This window comes from Perna viridis, chromosome 9 (genome assembly GCF_037379345.1).
Source record: "Perna viridis isolate PV_CMFRI_1.1 ecotype Kerala chromosome 9, ASM3737934v1, whole genome shotgun sequence".
In the NCBI taxonomy this organism is placed as follows: domain Eukaryota; kingdom Metazoa; phylum Mollusca; class Bivalvia; order Mytilida; family Mytilidae; genus Perna; species Perna viridis.
In genome coordinates this window covers 12,941,882-12,961,392 of record NC_142453.1, presented here as the reverse complement: position 1 = coordinate 12,961,392, position 19,511 = coordinate 12,941,882, and the positions used below count along the sequence as shown (strand labels likewise).

At 35.4% G+C, this 19,511-nt stretch overlaps 2 protein-coding genes across 3 annotated transcripts in view; one reads left to right on the top strand and one right to left on the bottom strand.

The window, feature by feature from the left end:
• The window catches only part of LOC148606836 (sodium-dependent serotonin transporter-like), a 35,315-nt gene extending 28,458 nt beyond the window's left edge, over nucleotides 1–6,857 (bottom strand). The window contains exon 1 of one of the 2 annotated variants that reach the window (XM_088547132.1): nucleotides 6,575–6,857. The gene's annotated coding sequence lies outside the window, so the exon portion shown is untranslated. Of the gene's footprint in view, nucleotides 1–6,385; nucleotides 6,508–6,574 lie in introns of those variants that run through there. The other variant, XM_088547134.1, reaches the window with a different exon arrangement.
• Nucleotides 6,858–8,365: 1,508 nt separating this feature from the next.
• On the top strand, nucleotides 8,366–19,067 carry LOC148606835 (coiled-coil domain-containing protein 63-like). The gene is made up of 10 exons (XM_088546137.1): nucleotides 8,366–8,514; nucleotides 9,071–9,230; nucleotides 9,557–9,746; nucleotides 10,190–10,309; nucleotides 11,489–11,670; nucleotides 13,437–13,624; nucleotides 15,106–15,395; nucleotides 15,912–16,163; nucleotides 16,960–17,078; nucleotides 18,838–19,067. The coding sequence occupies exons 2-10, from the start codon at nucleotides 9,088–9,090 to the stop codon at nucleotides 18,995–18,997; spliced, it is 1,644 nt and encodes a 547-aa protein (XP_088402263.1). The 5' UTR covers nucleotides 8,366–8,514; nucleotides 9,071–9,087; the 3' UTR covers nucleotides 18,998–19,067.
• Nucleotides 19,068–19,511: the final 444 nt, after the last annotated feature.

Sequence of the window (19,511 nt, the reverse complement as noted above, 5' to 3'; positions counted from 1 at the left end):
TGTCACAGCGGTACGAGTTCGAGTCCCGCGGAGGGAACGACCAAAAATGTGCATCGCAAATTTGACAGTTCTAACATCGTTGGGAATTTTTCAGTCCCTTCTATAATTTTACGTTATCTTCCCTGTATCAATTTGATCCGATGGAGCAGTGTAGCGAATAAAGTTGTCACATTCTGAGATGCTGTATATATATATATATATATATATTTATATTTATATTAGGTGGTTCCTGTACCTACAACACATCCGTAGGGGTTCCAATACCTACAATACTTTTTAGTGGGTTCCTACACCTACTAATTCTGCTTGGGGAGGGGTCCCTATTCCTAAAACACATCTTTACAGGGTATTTACCCTACAACAACTCTTTAGAGGGATCCTAACCCTGCGCCACCTTTTTTTTTGGCTCATTTACCTACATCCCACGAGTACTTGAACATAGTTGTGTATGTGGAGTTTTTCAGTTCCAACAAGTTAATCGACGCATATAACTACAAACTCTTTCATGCTTAAGTGAAGTTCAAAATTGGTAATTTTTCATATCGTAGCCAGAAGCTTGTATAGTTCGATAGAAAAGCATTAATCTTACTTTATTTAAGGAAAGGTACATTAACCAGAGATGGAGATCATTCATATAGAAACTGTAGGAAATTTTCTGTGCAAGAATAAATTCTTAATTTCATCTGTTTCTATCAAGTGAAAGGAATGCAGATTTTCTACGATAAATCAGGAAATATGATTTTTTTTTGTGATATTTAGAACTGAACGAAACACATTTGCAATAATACCTCTTGTCGGAATCTCGAAAATTCAAGTACTTCAGAATAAAATGTGATTTAAAGATGTTGATTTCGGCAGATGTCGTTATTATGGAAACAAATAATAGCTTATAAAAGTAGAATACAACTGTGTTTGAAGTTTGTATTCGCTGGTCACCTACATACAGCGAAACCTCTCTTCACCAAACCCTGAATAAACCGAAAACCTGTCTAAACAAAACCCTGAATAAACTGAAGACATATCTACACCAAATCCTGAATAAACCGAAAACCTCTCTACAACAAATCCTGAATAAACTGAAAACCTGTCTAAACCAAACCTGAATTAACCGAAAACCTCTCTAAACCAAACACTGAATATACCGGAAACTTCTCTACACCAAACCCTAAATAACCGGAAACCTCTCTATACCAAACACTGAATAACCAGCAACGTGTCTAAACCAAACCCTGGATAAACCGAAAACCTCTCTACACTAAACCCTGAATAAACCGAAAACCTCTCTACACCCAACACTAAATAAATCGAAAACTTCTCTGCACCTAATCCTGAATAAACTGAAAACTTGTCTAAACAAAATCCTGAATAACCGGAAACGTGTCTAAACCAAACACTGAATAAACCGAAACCTCTCTTCACCAAACACTTTTTGAATCCTTTCGGAACCTGAGCAAACTGCACACTTTCAAATTCCACAATCAAAATAAGATTCGGTTTAGACAGGTCTCAGTGCAATTATCAATGTTACAAGCCAACACCTGGCAGATAAAAAAAAACTAGGAATGAAGCCCACAAGAGTCACTCGAAAAAAAGAAATTATGTACTTATTTCGACAAACCATGTAATTAGTATAATTATTTGAAGGAGGGATCTCGATAAGAATTTTATCCAATTTTGTTGTAAGTCCGTGCTTCAAGTAATTCTGTATACATTTTTGTCAAGACGAAATTCGATTACAACGCTTGTTATCTATCTATTACAAAGTTTCCGCGGTCTTCACCATATCATTCCGTTGGTCAAATTTGATTAGAATTGATGTTATTACTCTGATGATTTCCAAAAATGCATGAAGCAAGATAAATATTGTTGTAGGCTTGCAAAGGAAGATAATCCAACTTTAGGGTTTTACAAACATGGTTATTTATCTGTGTCAATTCAAGCTCTGAATGAGTTCAAGGTAATATGTACAGGTGTCTTGTACAACTACAGGATACACACACGAACTGTTTGTTAGTACATTCCATGGAAAGCATTACTATGATGCAGTTTAAAAGTAGATAGTTGTGATGCAGTTCGAAGGCACACAATTGTGATGCAGTGTTAGATTTCATTTCATTTCTGTGATGCAGTTAAGTGGTAGATTAATGTGGTACAGTTCTAGGATACATTTCTATGATGCAGTTCCGGGGGCGATATATTTGTTGTGTAATTCTATGGCACATTACTCTGATACAGTGCTAGGGTACATCATTGCCATGATGAGAACATTATTGTAATTCAGTTATAGAGTGCATTGCTATGATTCAGTCCGTTGTTGTTTGGTGTTACAGTTTTATGGTAAATTATTGTGATGTATTTCTTTGTTACGTATGCATTGATATGATGTAGCTCTAGGTTAGGTGATTATGATTCAGTTTCTACGGTACATAAGGTTCCACTATGTAGATAGGTCACTGCAGATAACTTTATGACAATTTGTGGAAATAAAGCCATATTGAGACACTTAAACAAGCAAATCCAACATTTTTTCCTGTAAAAAGTATATATTTTTCAAAACCTTACATTATGGAGATCCATAACAAAAGATAAATATTTTATTTTATTTTGATAAGAAAATATGTAACCATGGTAATAAAAATACACATCAGTTTTCATAACAAATTTCAGGTGCCTTCCCAAAATAAATTGTCAAAAAACAGGTTTCCTAAAATATCAGGCACTTAAGAACTGCCAGAAAAAGTCAGTTGGCATGGTATTGTAAAAATCAAATAAAAAGTGTCCTTTTTTCTGCCAATTTGTTTATGATTTTGAAAAACAGCCAGTTTGTGCAAGTAAGAGAACCCAATCCGGTGAGGACCTGAATCTTTCCGGATAGCTTAAAGCATGCATTTTACACATCTTTACCTTCACAAGTATTGTATCTATTTATGTACGATTTCTCTACTACCCACAATCAATATTTCCACCAAGTTTCACCTTTTATTTTGAAGTTAAATAGTTTTACAAAATCAGATCCGGGTCAATTTTGTGTACGAAACAGTGCACCTAATTTTAGGTGCACTGTTTTAAGGATTCCAACATATTTTTTTCGTAAGTGTATTTCCAGATTTTTGAATTCTCCGAAGTAGAAATGATGAGGTATTGGATTTAGTTTTACATGAGATAATACATTTTTCCTTTTCCAACATTCAACAGATGACCTCCATAATGTACAGTTATATTTGTATTCATTTCTCTTGGTATTTTTTGATATTTTATCGGATATTTGACTATATTTCAATCAAGGGGTGTGTAGTATTTTGGATTTTTTTTTTGTTTTTGTTTTTGTTTTTCAGACTTAGATAAGATAGTCCAATACGGATGTACAATTAGACCAATTCTGAAAATGTGGTATCACTTTGTTGACATAAAGCTGTTTTGATGCAGTCAAAACAGAAATTTCATGTGTTTTTGCATAAAAAAAGTACACATGTTTCTATTTCTTGGTGTTTGGAGGTTCAAGTAATCTTTAAGTGCATAATTGAATATTGTTACAGTGGCGGATCTAGAGGGGGTGCAACCCCCGTTTCATTGGAAAATTTATCATTTCCATTGGTAAAATTAACAAATAATGGCAAATAATGTCCTAGCACCCCCTTTTTTCTGAGGTACCCCGACTGGCACCACTCCTTTTCAAGGCGTCTGGATCCGCCCATGTGTTATAAAAATCAGTAGCCATGGTAACATACTGAAAAAAAATATTACTGAGTTTTAGTACCAATAAGGGATACCTTTCCAAAACTAACAACCAATACTATGTTTTATAATACATCAGGTAATTAGAAAGCATGCATGTAGGAGTTGGAAAATAGGTCAAATAATAACACTCTTTTCGGTTCATTTTCTTGCAATTTTAGTTCCTAAAGTTTGCGCGAAATAAGGTATTTTGAAAATCAGCAAGCTGGTGCAAAGAATCTTGTGAAATTCAAGATACTGCCTTCATTGCGTAGAAAAACCCATGGATCAGACGATGCTTTTTTGTCTATATGTGCTATATTGTTAGGTCACAGCAGCTCTTCCTGTATTTAGAACTGTACTTTTAAGAAAACTACACTAAAATGAACCAAATCACACCTAATCAAGAACAAAAACTCTTGCTAAGTGCTAACTTCATGTACAATCTACGTAAATTTTATCTCAAAAGTGCAACCCCATATAAATAATTAAGACTGGTTATGTGGTCTCTAACGGTTTCAGAACAAGAAATAAAACTGAATTTAAAGACTGATACTTGAACACCACATATATTACATCTATCCATGTATAAATGCTTAACTACATTTAATCAATGTATCCACAAAAATGTCAACTTTTAATTTTAAGTTCGCTGAAATATTGCTGCTCGGACGTTAAACCCCAACAATCAATCAATCATTTAATTTTAAGTTGTACAAAATTAGACAGATCAGCTTGGAATATAAAACAGTGCGCCTAAACGTAACTGTATAGCATAAAAAATCTAAAATCTGAACGAGTACAATTTTGGACTAGGCGTAAATCTTATTAAATTCAAATTTGTGTCATCCAAACGGTTTTGATCAAATTGTATACAAGAAACATCATTGCGTGTGTGTGTGTGCGTGCGTGTGTGTGTTTGTTTACTTAAGGGCTGAAAAATATCTTGGTATGAGTTTGATATATCATACTATGGTGTTTATCGTACAGTGGTAAGGGAGAGCTTATATAAAACACTTATACTTATGCATACTGTAGAGATGCTTTTTGGGTTTTTGTTTATTTGCTTGTTTGTTTGTTTTTGTTTGTTTGTTTGTTTGTTTGGTTTTTTTTTGCTTTCTTTGTTGTTGTTTGTTTTTGTATAATTCTTTATATATAAAAATCTACAGGAATGTGTTATTATCATCGACAAAATAGCAACATGTAACGAGAATAGGGTAACATATTCATATTCATAATCAAGTCAAGTTCAAAATAAGCCTGGCAAATAGATATTACACATCGGAGCACCTGGTACCGCAATGGTCCTGACTTGGTACAGGCATTTAAAACGAAATGGTGGGTTAAATCTAGAATTTACAGCAAGCTAAATTGCGCTAAACGCTTCCATCTCGCTTCCATTGCGGCATGAATATACCAGCGGTGATTAGCATTTGCTTGCTATTGCGTCATAATCGATGAATCAGCGGTAACATCAGCATAAAGAACAATTTACAAAAACAATAATTACACATTATTTAAGAAGAAACTGAGTATTTTTCAACCAAGGACTGATATCTAAAAAAGAATTTGGTAAGAGACCGTTTGAGACACATTTCTTCATACCCCTGATTCAGGAGTCTTTACGCAGATATTTATGGCGTTCAAGAAAATTAGAGCAGTTAGACTAAGTACTTGCTCTAACACAGCGAATCAACTGTGAAATATAAACACCATATGCAGGAGATGAAGGTAGGTCCAAAAAAATACAAAACAATCTGTTTCTGTAGTCTCCTTTATCTCGAGCTCTGGTGGATTTATTGACAATAACTATTAACCAAAAGAAGGGTTGTTGATAGACAAAACATCATCGATATATAAGTATGTAAAGTTAAAGAATTTAGCATCTTTTAATGTTTTATTCTTTACCAAGGTCCGAAAAACATTCAGTCTCGTATGAACATAAATCAAATCGGTTGGGGAGCACAGTTATTGCCGATTGGAATGCCAATTGTTGTTGAAAAATAGCTCGTTCAAATGTGACAAATATGTTATCTATGAGGAAATCAAGCATATCGCAAACCTGCCTTTCTGTGTAGCAAACCTTGCACGTCTGAAAAATATATGGATTTGTAACCAAGAGCAACATATTTTTTTTTCGAAACAGCAAAACAAAAAACAAAAAAAAACAAACGACGTATAAGTCCTTTCAAACGAGGTATGGTGCATATGTCAAAGAGACAACACCCCCCGGGATGAGAAAATCTAGATCCTCTAAATTTTTTTAGGGCTTGGTAACCTAAAACCGATCACATGAGGTAAACGCGTTTGTACAATAGTGATACCTTTATCAAAGGTAAATAAAGATAGTCTTTTGTAAACATTCTTGTTATCGTAAATTACGTGCCGCTGAACAAGAGGTGAAAAAAAGTTAAAAATGAAATATATTTATTAAAGTATGTCACCACACACCTGATTTTCAGGCTTGTAATTTCCATAACCATAAACTGTAAAATCTCCTGAATACAAATGAATGGTGCTACGCTTAAAAGTTCAAGGATTTCTTCCATTTACTTTTATCTGCCATTAACTTCTTGCACGTTATGAATATCATGTAACATAAAATTGTGTTATGATATATCAATATTATAATACTATTATTCATAATACTGTCATTTGCTAATTTACTTACTGAGAAGGAGAAAAATATATCTCTAGATGAAAAGTAAACACACAATAATGTTTTATTAACGTGTGAAATACACTAATAACTTCCGAACATAGACCAAATAAGCATAAGGGAATTAGTAAATGCCACTGACTGCATACTCTATTATAAACGGTGGTCCAAGCCTCGATCTCGAAAATATCTGCAACTTACGTGTAGTGGATTTTGATGAAAAAGACTGCACAGGCAAAAACTTCTGAATACCATACAGTGGCAAACGACAGGAAGGTAAGTCTGTGCTTTTCATGTGTACGAAGATGAAGAGGACAAAGCTATGCCCCTGGACATGATAGCAATTTCCTATTGTTGTGGGATACTTTTATCAGGTACTTCAATCTTCTATTTGAATAAATCCTGTCCCAGATTAACATTTGTTAACAGTTTACTCTATTAAACACAAATAAAATGCTTTCTATGGTCAACTATCAAAAGCTTTATTATTTAAATGTAACGGCGAATCAGTGGTGAATGACTAATACAAATTTAAATGTACATGTTATTCACAAATTCGGGAATAGCTGGAGTCCTAAGAATCCCGTGATATTGCAGGTCACTGAGTTTTACATTTGACTACACATAAGGTAAAACCAAAAGGAACATTAGACATGTAGAGAAAATCGAGACATTCAAAGTAGCATGAAGACCAAAGAAATTATCTTTTGTAACCATGACCAAAAGGTCGATCGACTTGCCACATTTTTGATCTTTGTAAAACACAAAATATACATAGAAATGTGTGAAAAATTCCCAACGAAATTTAAAAAAATTTGGTCGTTCGCGGGACTCGAACGCGTAACGCTGTGACATCTATGGCAACACCGCTTGCACAAAGTCCAGCGCCCTAGACCACTCGGCCAGTTAGGCTATATAAAAATATAGCTTTCGCTGGCAGGGTCATTCCTCCTCGTAGGATTAATCTAGAGCGTGGATCGTTATGGTGTATCCATCAGCACCATGAAAAACTGATTTATTCAACGGGTCATAGTTTCCTTCCCTCGTTTGTCTACCCCTGACTTGACTTTTTATGAGCAACTCGGTGGGTGTTACTAGAAAAGCAGAGGACGCTTACCCTACCGGTGCACTTGGTCCATGCTCCCAGTTTTTAGTGGAGTCCAAGTTGCTCATTTACTTTTGTTACTTTGTATGTATGATTTTAGTTACTTTATGTAATCTCTCAGCGGGATTCGAACCCCTTCTCTTCTCTGACATCCATTACAACACCGCCTGCAGTAAGTCCAACGCTCTAGACCACTCCACCAACTAGGCTATATAGAAATATAGCTTTCGTTAACGGAGTGATACTTCCTCGTATTACTAAGTAAATCTAGAGCGCGAACATTAGCACATGATGTAACTGAACAGGACAACCTGTAACCGTATACAAATACAGCCACACCAAGTATATAATACATATAAGAAGTCTTATGGGGTGAGGCAACTCAACCATCTTACTTGCTAGTAGATTACTATGTAGATACATAGCATGCATGGCGATGATCAACACAGTATGTTAATACAAGGATGCATACATATATATAATCAAGTCTAAACTACTCCCCAACTCTAGAATCGATGCGAGGTTGCAAATTTGGGATGCAAATTTGGTCGCTCCCTCAGCGGGATTCGAACCCCTTCTCTTCTCTGACATCTATAGCAATACCGCACTTTCTATATTACAAGACACTTGAAATTTCTGTGCGGACTGCCTCAAAACAGCTTTATTTCAACAAAATGAGACCAAATTTTCAGAATTAACCTAACCGTAAAATACTACCAAAACGGCGGGAAAACTCTCGCAGAATTTTAATCACCGCCCGATGGTTAAAAAATCACTTGCAGTTGTTATCAATGGCTTAGAATGCGGGTAAAACATCCTTCGCTGATATCAAAGGTAATGCCTCTCTCATTTTATTTTAGTCTCACAGTCCCATCGTTCGTATTTCTCATAAATACGCTGCAAGACTGAAAAATCTTTTACATGAATAATGCTCATCACACAAGGACGGATACAATCCAAACGTCATAAAATGTGAACGTCACTGACGTCACCAATCACAGATTGGAGAACAAAACAGCTTGAAGTCGAAAGGAAGGTTTGTTAAGTCTATTTCTTCCTAAAGTCTTGTTTATATATGCACTTTTCTTCACTTTTTATAGAGAATAATATATAGAAGTCATGTTTACAGTATCGTGAGTTCTAAACGATTCATGTTACTTCCACTGATAGTCTAACATCCATTCCACGACTCGCCATATATAGTCCTAACATCCATTCCACGACTACCCATTGATAGTCCTAACATCCATTCCACAGCTCGCCACTGATAGTACTTACGCTCATTCCACGGCTTGCCACTGATACTCCTTACATCCGTTCCACGACTCGCCATCGATAGTCTTACCATCCATTCTACGGCTCGCCACTGACACACGGCTCGCCATTGATAGTCCTAACATCCATTCCACGACTCGCCTTTGATAGTCAATACATCTACTCCATGGCTTGCCGTGCACAAGTCTTTTCACTTACCCACATTATTAATTTACAAAAAAAGTATTCCTTGTTTAAAATTTATCCATTTAGCTGAATTAAATGTTTTGTACAAGTCGCTAAACGAAAATTGGCCATCTTTCCACTTATACGTACAGAAGACAAGGTCACTGTGATGGGTAAAGGAAGTGGTGATGAGATGTCAGATGAAGCGAGCCAGACAGCCGAGCTTGCAAAGCTACAAAGGCAGCTACGAGTAATGGAAAACGACAAAAGATCGTACGCTGAAGAAGCTCAGAATCATCTAAGAAAGCAACAGTAAGTTGTTTTTTTTTTTTTTTTTTTTTTTATTTTGTGGGGGGGTTCAAGATAATCCTGAATAGAGGGTATCCCTTGTATTTCTTTTCTCTTTTTGTGTTATGATTTTTTTTGGTTATAATCCCACACCATCATATCAGAAAATCAAATGGTTGTTGACTATTTGTGAAATTAACTACCGAGTTTTAAAAGTAATTAAGAAATATTTTTGTTGAAACTTTCTATCTGGTAAAATGCGAATTGGCTTCAGCACTGATTGTGATTATTGAATGTTTATTTGCCATTATTTAACGGCTAATCTAATAGTTATTTTTTTTTCTCCGAAGGAAAGAGGTTGAAAACCTATCGAGAGAGAATACAGACATCCGGACTGTAATGAAGCTTGCCCAGAGCGACCAGAATGAAATAAAAGATATTGAGGACACACAGAAACTTTTTGATTTGATACAGGGTTTAGATTACTATAACAACAGCATTAAATTAGAGAAAATGAGAGTGGCAGATCTCGACAATAAGGTAGGTAGATCTAAAAACACGTATGTGAACCACGGCACTCTGTTAATAAGGGGGTACGACAATTAACGCGTATTTGTAAACATCATTCATCTATTACGAGTGTTATTTATTTCTTTTTCACTTACTATATACTCTATAACTTGAATAAAAAAGTTTTGCTTCGTGCCTCGATCATAACTCAAGAAGTAAAAAGTTGTCTCGATAACAGAGAGCAAACAAATCTGAGTTGCAACTGTAACGAAACAGAATATAAATTTAATGCAGTAATATAAGTTGGAATGTGTCAGAAGGGATCCTCATAGATCTTGGATTTTCTTCACACTGAGTTAGTTACTAATGGTGACCTGGCCTCAGTAGCTTAAATTTTGACAGCTAGTATTTTTAACCAAAGCCACTACCAAGATTATCATTGTTTATGTGAATTTTATTTTAATATACGACAGATACGAAACGTCGAGAGGAAAATTGCTAAACAAAGACGACTAAGTGGAGGCACTTCAGAGGAAGTCACAGAATCTAGCATAGAGAAACAAGTTCGGATCATGGAAAATCGGCTTCACAAGGTACTTTTGGTAACTTGGGTATCAAAGGAAGATTTTCTGAACACGTTAAAGTCATAGCGATAATTGTAAAAGAAATTTACAAAAGCGCGAAAGCTCTCAAACATCTGACTTGCTCGTGTATGTATAAATATATTATACTTGTTTGATGCTGTATTCCTTACGTTGTAAAATTGGTATTCAAAAGATCTAGTACATTAAATAATAAAACAAATAAACAATTACATTTATAAAGTATTAATAAATCATTACGCGGGCTTCAGTTTTTAATCTGAGCTTTGGTGGTCCATAATTTTTTAAAAGCTCGAACTTGTTTATCATCCACTTTAAGCAATGCTGTATATAATAATGTTAATAACAATGACCCAACCGCATGTGACATAAATCATGATAACTAGGACTATTGTCAGGGGCGGATCCAGGATTTATGAAGGGGGTGCGTAATTAGATTAGAAACCAGATTGTGACATGTTTAATGAATTAAATATGATAAACTGCCATTTTAAATACGATATTTAAATAGCAGATGACGATAGATTTTTGTTTCTATATTTTCTTTGAAAAGTAGGGACGTACGCCCGTAACGCCCTCACCTGGACCCACCCCTGAATGTCTTGTTAATTCTATAACTATTGTGATTTTTACTGTCCACGTCAGAAATAAAGAACGGTCGATGATTTTCTTATTTCCGGTTGATCTTTTGATTGTGTAAATATAAAGTTAATCAAAGGAACCAAGATTCTAGCGGAAATGAAAATAATGTAATCCAGGGTAAAAGACCATACATGAAAAAAACTAGACATGGAAAAGCAGACATACACAACAAAGAACATAAAGTAACCAAAACAATACATACAAAGAAACAAAAATAAATGAGCAATTCGGACTCCACTAAAAACTAGGAGCATGGAACAAGTGCACTGGTAGGGTAAGCATCCTCTGTTTTTTTTTTTGTTTTTTTTTTAGAAACACGTACCCGTCGAGTTGCTCGTAAAAAGTCAAGTCCGGGTTGGACGAAAGAGGGAAGGAAAACTAAGACGCGTTGAACAAATCGGTTCTCATGGTGTAGTGTTCATTTTAAATAGTGTTACATTTAATTTTACAGATAAAAGGGTCTTTTGACTTGATTTATTTTAGAGAGCAATGTTGTCATTAACAAGAACACTATTATTATGCTTACAGGCAACAGTTAAGTTCAACAACCAATTGGCCGTTAACGCTAAATTGCGTAAGGAGATAGACCACTTTAGACAAGAAAGGAGTGTGTTTGATAACCTCTATAAGAAAATCAGTAAAGAACTAAGCGAGACCACCAAGAAAATGAATGATGTCATAACGAAAGCTTCCGTGGCCTACGAGGAAAGGTAATAATAGAAAAAAATCATTCATCAGGCATGTATGATTTTAAATCAATTGCAAATATGACACGATTGTAATTCTGAAACCTGGAGCACATAACAGAACTTCACAACATATATAGCATACACGTTCTTAACTGACTTCATTCTTACTGGATTACACTTTTTAATGTGAAAGAGCACAGGGATGATATGGGGGTTTTTATAGGACCTGACAATACTATTAGGAGTCTAGGACTGGCAGACAAAGAGGGTTAAGGGCCTGGTTCCATTCAGAATATATGATTCTGAGGACATTTTCTTTTAAATCGTTCCTTTTCTAAGGAAATTGAAAACAAACCAATCTTATTTCAGTAGAGACTGAAACTGTTTTTTTAAACTTAAAAGTACTTTTGTATATAAGCCCTTTTAAACATTTCCGCAAATCTGTTTTTGAGTACATAAAAGTCATCGGAAACACTACAGACGTTGAACTGTATGAAGCAAATACATCACAACGCGGTCAAAAGATTTAATATTAATTTGGTTTATAATGTAAAATTTGTATAACCAGGTTTTTGTGACTGCGTACTCCACATGCACTTAGGTGATGTCATTCGATGCACAAGGACTTACTCCCATTATGAAATATTTAGCACGACAACGATAATGATGATCCATAAAGACTATAATCAGTGTGGATCAAGCCCATGTTTTATCGTCCTACCATAGTTCAAATAGCTTTAAAAATGACCAAACCCAAGTTCATGTACGCTCACTTAGAAAAAAAATATCTGAACAAATAACAAAACAGGTCTTGTTCAGTCTCAATATAAAATCGATGGCGAGACTTTAGACTGTTCGACCCGAATTCATTATATAAAAAGTTTTTGTAAAGCTGATTTGTAATAAGCCTTCTGGTTGGATCTCCTCAGTCAAAACAGTTTATTTTGTATATTTTGTATAAAGTATGCTGTAACGTTGTACAGTGAGTCCATGAAGCGTAACTTGGTCAAAAATTAAAAAAACAATCTGCAACAAAATTGAAAAAAAAATTAAGCCAGAAAACAATGATAATGATTCAAAGAGGGTTAATACATCCAGCGTCTTAGATACCAGTCCACATAAAATTCAGACACTATCAATCGTAAAGTGATTCATGGTGTAGAAAAAAGAACATACCAAACAAACGATGCTTTTTCAGTCTAAATGTGCTATACATTCACGGAACGATAATCATATCTGCATTCAGATCTGCGCTTTTCTGAAAATCATACATTTATCTCCCACTATAATCGACCAAACTTGTTTATCATAAACCAGTACGAACCCATTTTCTCTAATTCTACTTCCGGTCCGTCTGGTTCTGTCGAGAGACGAACCACAGTGTTTGAACCAATGGAACTCGAATCCGAGTGTGGTTCAAGTGGAACGAACCGTATAATGGAAAGCACCTCAAATCAAACCAATTCTTGTAAAATGCCAATTACATGTACAATATGTATGATTTTATCTCAAAAGCGCAACAACCAAATGGAAAACTAAGACTGGTTACATGATCAGTTACTGTTTCTGTACAAGAGATAAAACTGAATTCGGTGGGTTTTGATATGCATGAATCACATTCTGTCTGATTTTTATAAAGATTGCTACTTAAAGATTTAACCATTTCGACGTCGCATCAAAACAATATACTATGTATAATAAGTATTCGGTACATCAACTGTGAATATCCGGTCAAAGTGTTCTATCAAGTAATTTATTCGATATTGTTATTTGACGTAATTTGTTAGGGACGAAGCGCAAAACAAGATGATTGCTTTAAAAGAGAGAAGCGAAAAGGATATGGCTCAACACGAAGCAGAGATGAAAGATCTTCAGCGCGTTATTCACCATGATAACAAGCTTAAAGAATTCTTCAACGCAAAGTCACATGACCGAGCCGAATATAAGGAGGAAGAGGAAGCAAAGAAAAGGAAACGTATGGTTTATTATAATTGATACTGACCTTTCGTTTCGATTGGAATAAGTAAAGAACTTGCTTGGTGCAACTTCCAAGTTCACCAGCAACTTAGATATGGCTTCCATTGTTCTTACCACAGGGGCTAGGTTGTTCAAAAAGTGATAAATATTTATCCACTGGGTGACTTGTAATATGGAATAAACAAGTGTAATGGATAACTTTTATTCAGTAAATATATCTTTTTAGCAATTGAGTCCGTAAATCGACCATTTCTAAAGACAACGATACATTAAAGTTATTTATCAGGACAGTACATCATGTCTCGCTTGATGTGATACAGTTGTGTCGACTTTAAAAAATGCAATGTATGTATGCATAGACAGAATTTATGAGTTAATAATATAAATAGACCATAAATTACGACTTAGTACTTAAGGAGGTAGACCTAAGATAAGGGACACAACTCTTAAAAATCATTGGAACGTTTGTACTCAGCATTTTACACCAATCTTATGTAAGCATCTAATTATCTTGGATTAATTTTATTCTGCTTCAAACGAAAGCTTGAGAGGCTTTGGTGAAATTGAATATAATACAAACATATCACTGATTTTATGAGTTATGCCCCTTACCCTAAGTCTACCTCCTTAAGCTGCATGGTCCCTTGATCCTTGGTCAGACTTTTCGCGTGGTTTCGTTGCCAGTTGTACTTAGTCTAGGCGTAGATTTTCAGGTGTTGGTTCCACTCTGATATAATTTAGAAACAAAGGGTGCCGTTTTTCTTGTTCATTCAAATGAAAGCATATTTTTAGAGAAAATTGAAACTCCGTTGGTAAATCTAAATTAATGCTAAACGGTAAGGAATATGGGAAAAAATACAATTACCAAAAACTGATCACATAATTCTGTGGAAAAACAGAGTAGTGGGATTGAAAATACCGGATGCTGATGTTTTAATGGGGAGCAAAAACTGTCATTCGAATTAATAGAACAAAGCGCAAGGTTACTGGCACAAAGGAATGACAAATGAAATTTTACCTAAAAAGATAATAGAGCCCGCCTCAAACTAAAACCTCTTTTCTTTAAAATGGGCCTGATACATTTCAGTTCGACTACGAACACTACATAGCAATTGCATTGGAATATGCTGCATAAGGTCTCTGTTCAAGTACATGTATTATTTTTCACGACAAAAGCAGCTGTATTGCGCCATACGAAGTTGTGTTCTCCTCAAATCACAGAACGTAAAAGAGGATGTATTGTTATGGTTGAAAAGGTTCTACTATAAAATCCCCGAATTTAAGTTTAGAGCAAAAATGTCGTAATTGCATATTTAACCAAGTTTGTTGATAATTATTGTACATTTTCTCTATAACTGCTTCTTCACAAAATTTCATTCATAGTAACAGTAAATGTGTATTATTCTACATATTTCAATTGATTTTTGATATTTGAATTGTTTTGGTTCTGTATATTTAATAATTATCTCCTTTCTAAAGATATGAGAGATAAAGATACAGATGCTGACAATCTTCAGATTCAGACATATGAGGAGGCTTTCGAGAAGATCAAAGAGGCAACTGGTGAAAACGATATCGAGACTATTGTAGGAAACTTCATAATAAAAGAGAACGAAAATTTCGCCCTATATAACTATGTAAATGAGCTAAATGACGAGGTCGAAGAGCTACAGAAGGGGATTGATGATATCAATAGAGAAATCAAACGTTTTGAAGCCGATGGCATTAAACAGGAGGAGGAAAGAATACGGGTCATGAGAGAGCTTGAGGTAAAATTCTTCAACAATCGTACGAAGTGTATCAACTGTTAGTGTAGCGATGATGACCGAGTGGTTACGAATCTCTAATAAGTTATGTTGTGGCGTGCGTTGTTTAGAAATCGTGACTGACGCGTTATCTAATTTTAATCTTATCGCACGTCTGTTTCACGTCTATTGACAAGGTTGAGTCAAAGAATGTAAATTGTTTCGCATGTTTTATTTAGGTAGAAATATGCATACAAATACATGTATGCTAAATGTTTCTAGGAAAGAAAAGTTCAAACTCGTGACTTGTATATGTGAACATTTACCATGCATTTTAATAACGTTTTGCAAGTACTAGTACCATTGAAGGATCCAGAGATCCAGAAGGGTCCGCTCTATCGATTTCTAGTGATTTTCTAAATATTCAATCGAAATTAATTTTGATGCATACGGTCCTTGGTCTACCTATGAGTACTAACAATTTTTGATTGTTTTTTGTTTTGTTCCTTAAAATGACGTCCAATATTTGTTACCCTGTAGACGAAAGCAGAAAAAGTGTCCAAAGAAACTGAAGAGGGCAGTAGAAGACTAATAGAAATAAACAAAGTTCTTGACCAGCTGAAGAGTGGTGTTTATTCCCTATTTAATGCCATAGATTGTGATCCTACCACCATTAGAGATATGTTAGGGGGAGAAAAGGGAGTCACTGATAAAAACATCATGAAATACATGGGCATCATCGAAAGTAAAACAATGGAGTATCTACAGAAACACGAGTATAACGAAATGAGAGTAAGTTAATTCCTTCTGATATGATACGGCTGGGATACTAGTACACTGTTTTCTCTTTCCATTTTCGTTTACCTGGGACGTGACATTTTATGAGCTACACGATGGGTGTTTCTAGAAAAAACAGGGAATGCTTATCCTATCGGTGCACCTGGCCCATGCTCTCCTAGTTTTTTAGTTGAGTCTGTGTTGCCCCTCTCCTTTTATGTGTGTATTTCCTTTGTCGTTATCCCTGAAATTTGTTATTTCAATTACTAATCTAGTCCTGGCCGGGTCCCTTCCTTACATACCATGATGTGATTTGGCATGGAATGATAACATTGTCCATGATATAATAAGTATATTTTAAAAAGAAAACTACATATACGACTTCATTCATAGTTGTCTTCTGTACAAACCTATATTTGTGAAAACTTGCTTGTATTTAAGTTGTTGTTGAAGGCTAGACGTGTGAGCGACCATTGCTGAATTTTGTTTGGTTTTGTGTTCTATTTATACATACAGTCACAGTTCATACTTATGGATTAAATGTCTTCCCATTGTCCTTTTACAACTTAAACAGACTCAAAGAAAATGTTGTGTCAGCAATTAGAATGAAATAAAAATTTATCATTCAGAATATTCATGTACATTAGTTTATGACAATGACGACGGTAAGAAGTGTTCGATCTGTCTTACTTTTACAATGACTATTCTTTATAGAATTGCTTACATTGTTTGTAGGTCAAATCAAAGTATTTTGAACCATTGAAACGCATTAATCAGATTATTATTTTTTTTTTCATTTACTTGCATACAGAAAAACCCACCAATGCCTGAAAAGAAAGATAAGAAAGGAGAACCGATCCCCCCTGCTCACCAACTGCCAGCCAAACTAGAACTGATCTCTCCGATCACCATTAATCCGCCTTCAGCATGGTATGTTACTGAACTGATCTATCTGATTGTCAAAAATCCGCCGTTACAGATTGGTAAAATACCAAACTGATCTCCCCGATCAGCATTAATCCGCCTTAGGAACGGTTATATACCGACTTGATCATAGATCACCATTTATCCAACTTAAGCTTGGTGAATTACCGAACCGATATCCCTCATCACTATTCATCCGCCTTCTGCATGGTTATTTACTGAACTGATCTCACCGATCACCATTAGTACGTCTCCTGTATGGTAAGTCACTAATTTGATCGTAGATCGCCATTTACCCGCTCTTCAGAATTGCAAGTTACTTAGACTAATCATAGATAACCATTAATCCGCCTTCAGCATGGTAAATTACTGATCGCTCCGGTCATCATTAATCTGCCTTTTGCATGGTTAATACCTGAAATGATCTCATCAATCATCTTAGTCCGCCTTCATCATGGAAAGGTACTCAACTAATCTCTCCATTCACCATTATTCCGCCTTCAGCATGGTAAGTTTCTGTTCTGACCATAAAACACTAACCCGGCCTTCAGCATTGTAGGTTACTGAACTGATCTCTCCGATCACCATTTATCCGCCTTCAGCATGGTAAACTACTCAACTGGACATAGGTCACCATATATCCACCTTCAGCATTGTCAGTATCTTATCTAATCATACATCAACATTTATCCGCTTTCAGCATGGTACGTTACTTAACACTTTTAACCCTGAATTAATATCTTTCGCGAAATTTCAGTGCCGAGTTTGTGATTGCACGCGCGGACGCCCATCATCATAGACTATCATTAATCCGCCTTCAGCATTGTAAATTACTTAATTAATCATAGATCACCATTATTCCGCCTTCAGCATGGTAAGTTTCTGTTCTGACCGTAAATCACTTAATCCGCTTTCAGTATTGTAAGTTACTGAACTTATTTCTCTGATCACCATTTATTCGCCTCCAGCATGGTAAGTTTCAGAACTTATCATATATCACCATTTGTCCCGCCTTCAGCTAACTGTTACCTAACTGAACACAGATCACCATTAATCCGCCTTCATCATAGTAAATTTCTGAACTGATCTTATCGATCGCCATTAGTCCGCTTCAGCATGGCAAGTTACTCAACTGATCTCTCCGATCACCATTTATCCGCTTTAAGCTTGGTAACTTACTGAAATGATCTCAGCGGTCGCCATCAGTCTGCCTTCAGGTGAGCAAGTTACTCAGCTGATCTTTTCAAGCGCTTTTAATCTAGCTTTTGATTTGAATTGAATCACAATTGATACTTTTGATTCTTCTTTTATGACTTGTGGCGATTTTCATGGTGAGAATTTATCAAAATTTGCTGTAAATGAGATTTTTTTAATTTTCCAATAAATAGTAGCATTTTAGTTATAAACGTCAAAAACGTCTCAAATTTGGTATTATATTTCAACTTCGTAAGATACGTAACAAAACTCACAAATCGTTATTCATTCTCTTTCAGCTTCCAGTTTATTTTTAAAAGTATTAAAAAGCCTTCGTCGTATTCTTCCTCAGCTTAGTAGAAATACCTCGCTCGAAAACATTCTAAGCGAATCAGTCTGACCCATGCAACCTTTACTACCGACTGACATTCATTTTTCTTTCAGCATGTTTTAAATACACAAAATAAAAAAAAATAAAAACAAATAAATAGAAAATGTTTCGTGACAGACTTTAGAATTTAATTCAGAACTTATCGATATTAAAGAAGCTAAATTCTGCCTTATTTTACAGTGATGAGGATGACGTCGATATGCCAGAAGAACTCACAGAATTAAGACCACTGACACACGATGAACTCAAAACAATAGCGCAGAGGAACATAGTCAAACGCATGACACCCCAGTCCACAAATGGTCAAACAAAAAGGGTCAAATCACCGAGAGCTACCTAAACTACTTTATTGTACTAATATTACGTCTACACATTTATTTTGAATAAAGGAAAGAGTGATAATTGTCCAACATTTTAATATGATTTTTAAACAGAATGTTTAACTACTGAAGATCCAGACAAGGCTTATAGGCAAAATAAGCGGTCAAATTCTATGACAGGTGGACACACGACATACCGTTGGACGTGAATCGAATAACAGTTTTTTAATTATATTTCATAGATATGAATGTTCATAATATAAGAATGGCGCTACCTTAATTTAACCGAGTGATTAAGGCACTGGACTTGTAATTACGAGTTTTTCAGGTTTTCCAGCACCTACCCTAGCCCGGGGGGCACCGATTTCCAGTCTAACGACTTTGCGAGAAGCTTAAACTAGCCAAACGGTCGTAATTTGCGCTGTCGGTTAATTGTTGGCTTGAACAAGCACGTGAATTCACCGACAGTTAGAAAAAATATACATTGATTACCAACCTTTACCCTTAGTGGACAGTTAAATATGTTTGCATTTC

Excerpts from the sequence above, each read along its gene's own strand:
- LOC148606835 (XM_088546137.1), top strand. The coding sequence starts at position 9,088 with ATGGGTAAAGGAAGTGGTGATGAGATGTCAGATGAAGCGAGCCAGACA. Across the intron at positions 9,231-9,556 it reads AATCATCTAAGAAAGCAACA|GAAAGAGGTTGAAAACCTAT; the intron begins GTAAGTTGTTTT and ends TTTTCTCCGAAG. Across the intron at positions 11,671-13,436 it reads TCCGTGGCCTACGAGGAAAG|GGACGAAGCGCAAAACAAGA; the intron begins GTAATAATAGAA and ends GTAATTTGTTAG.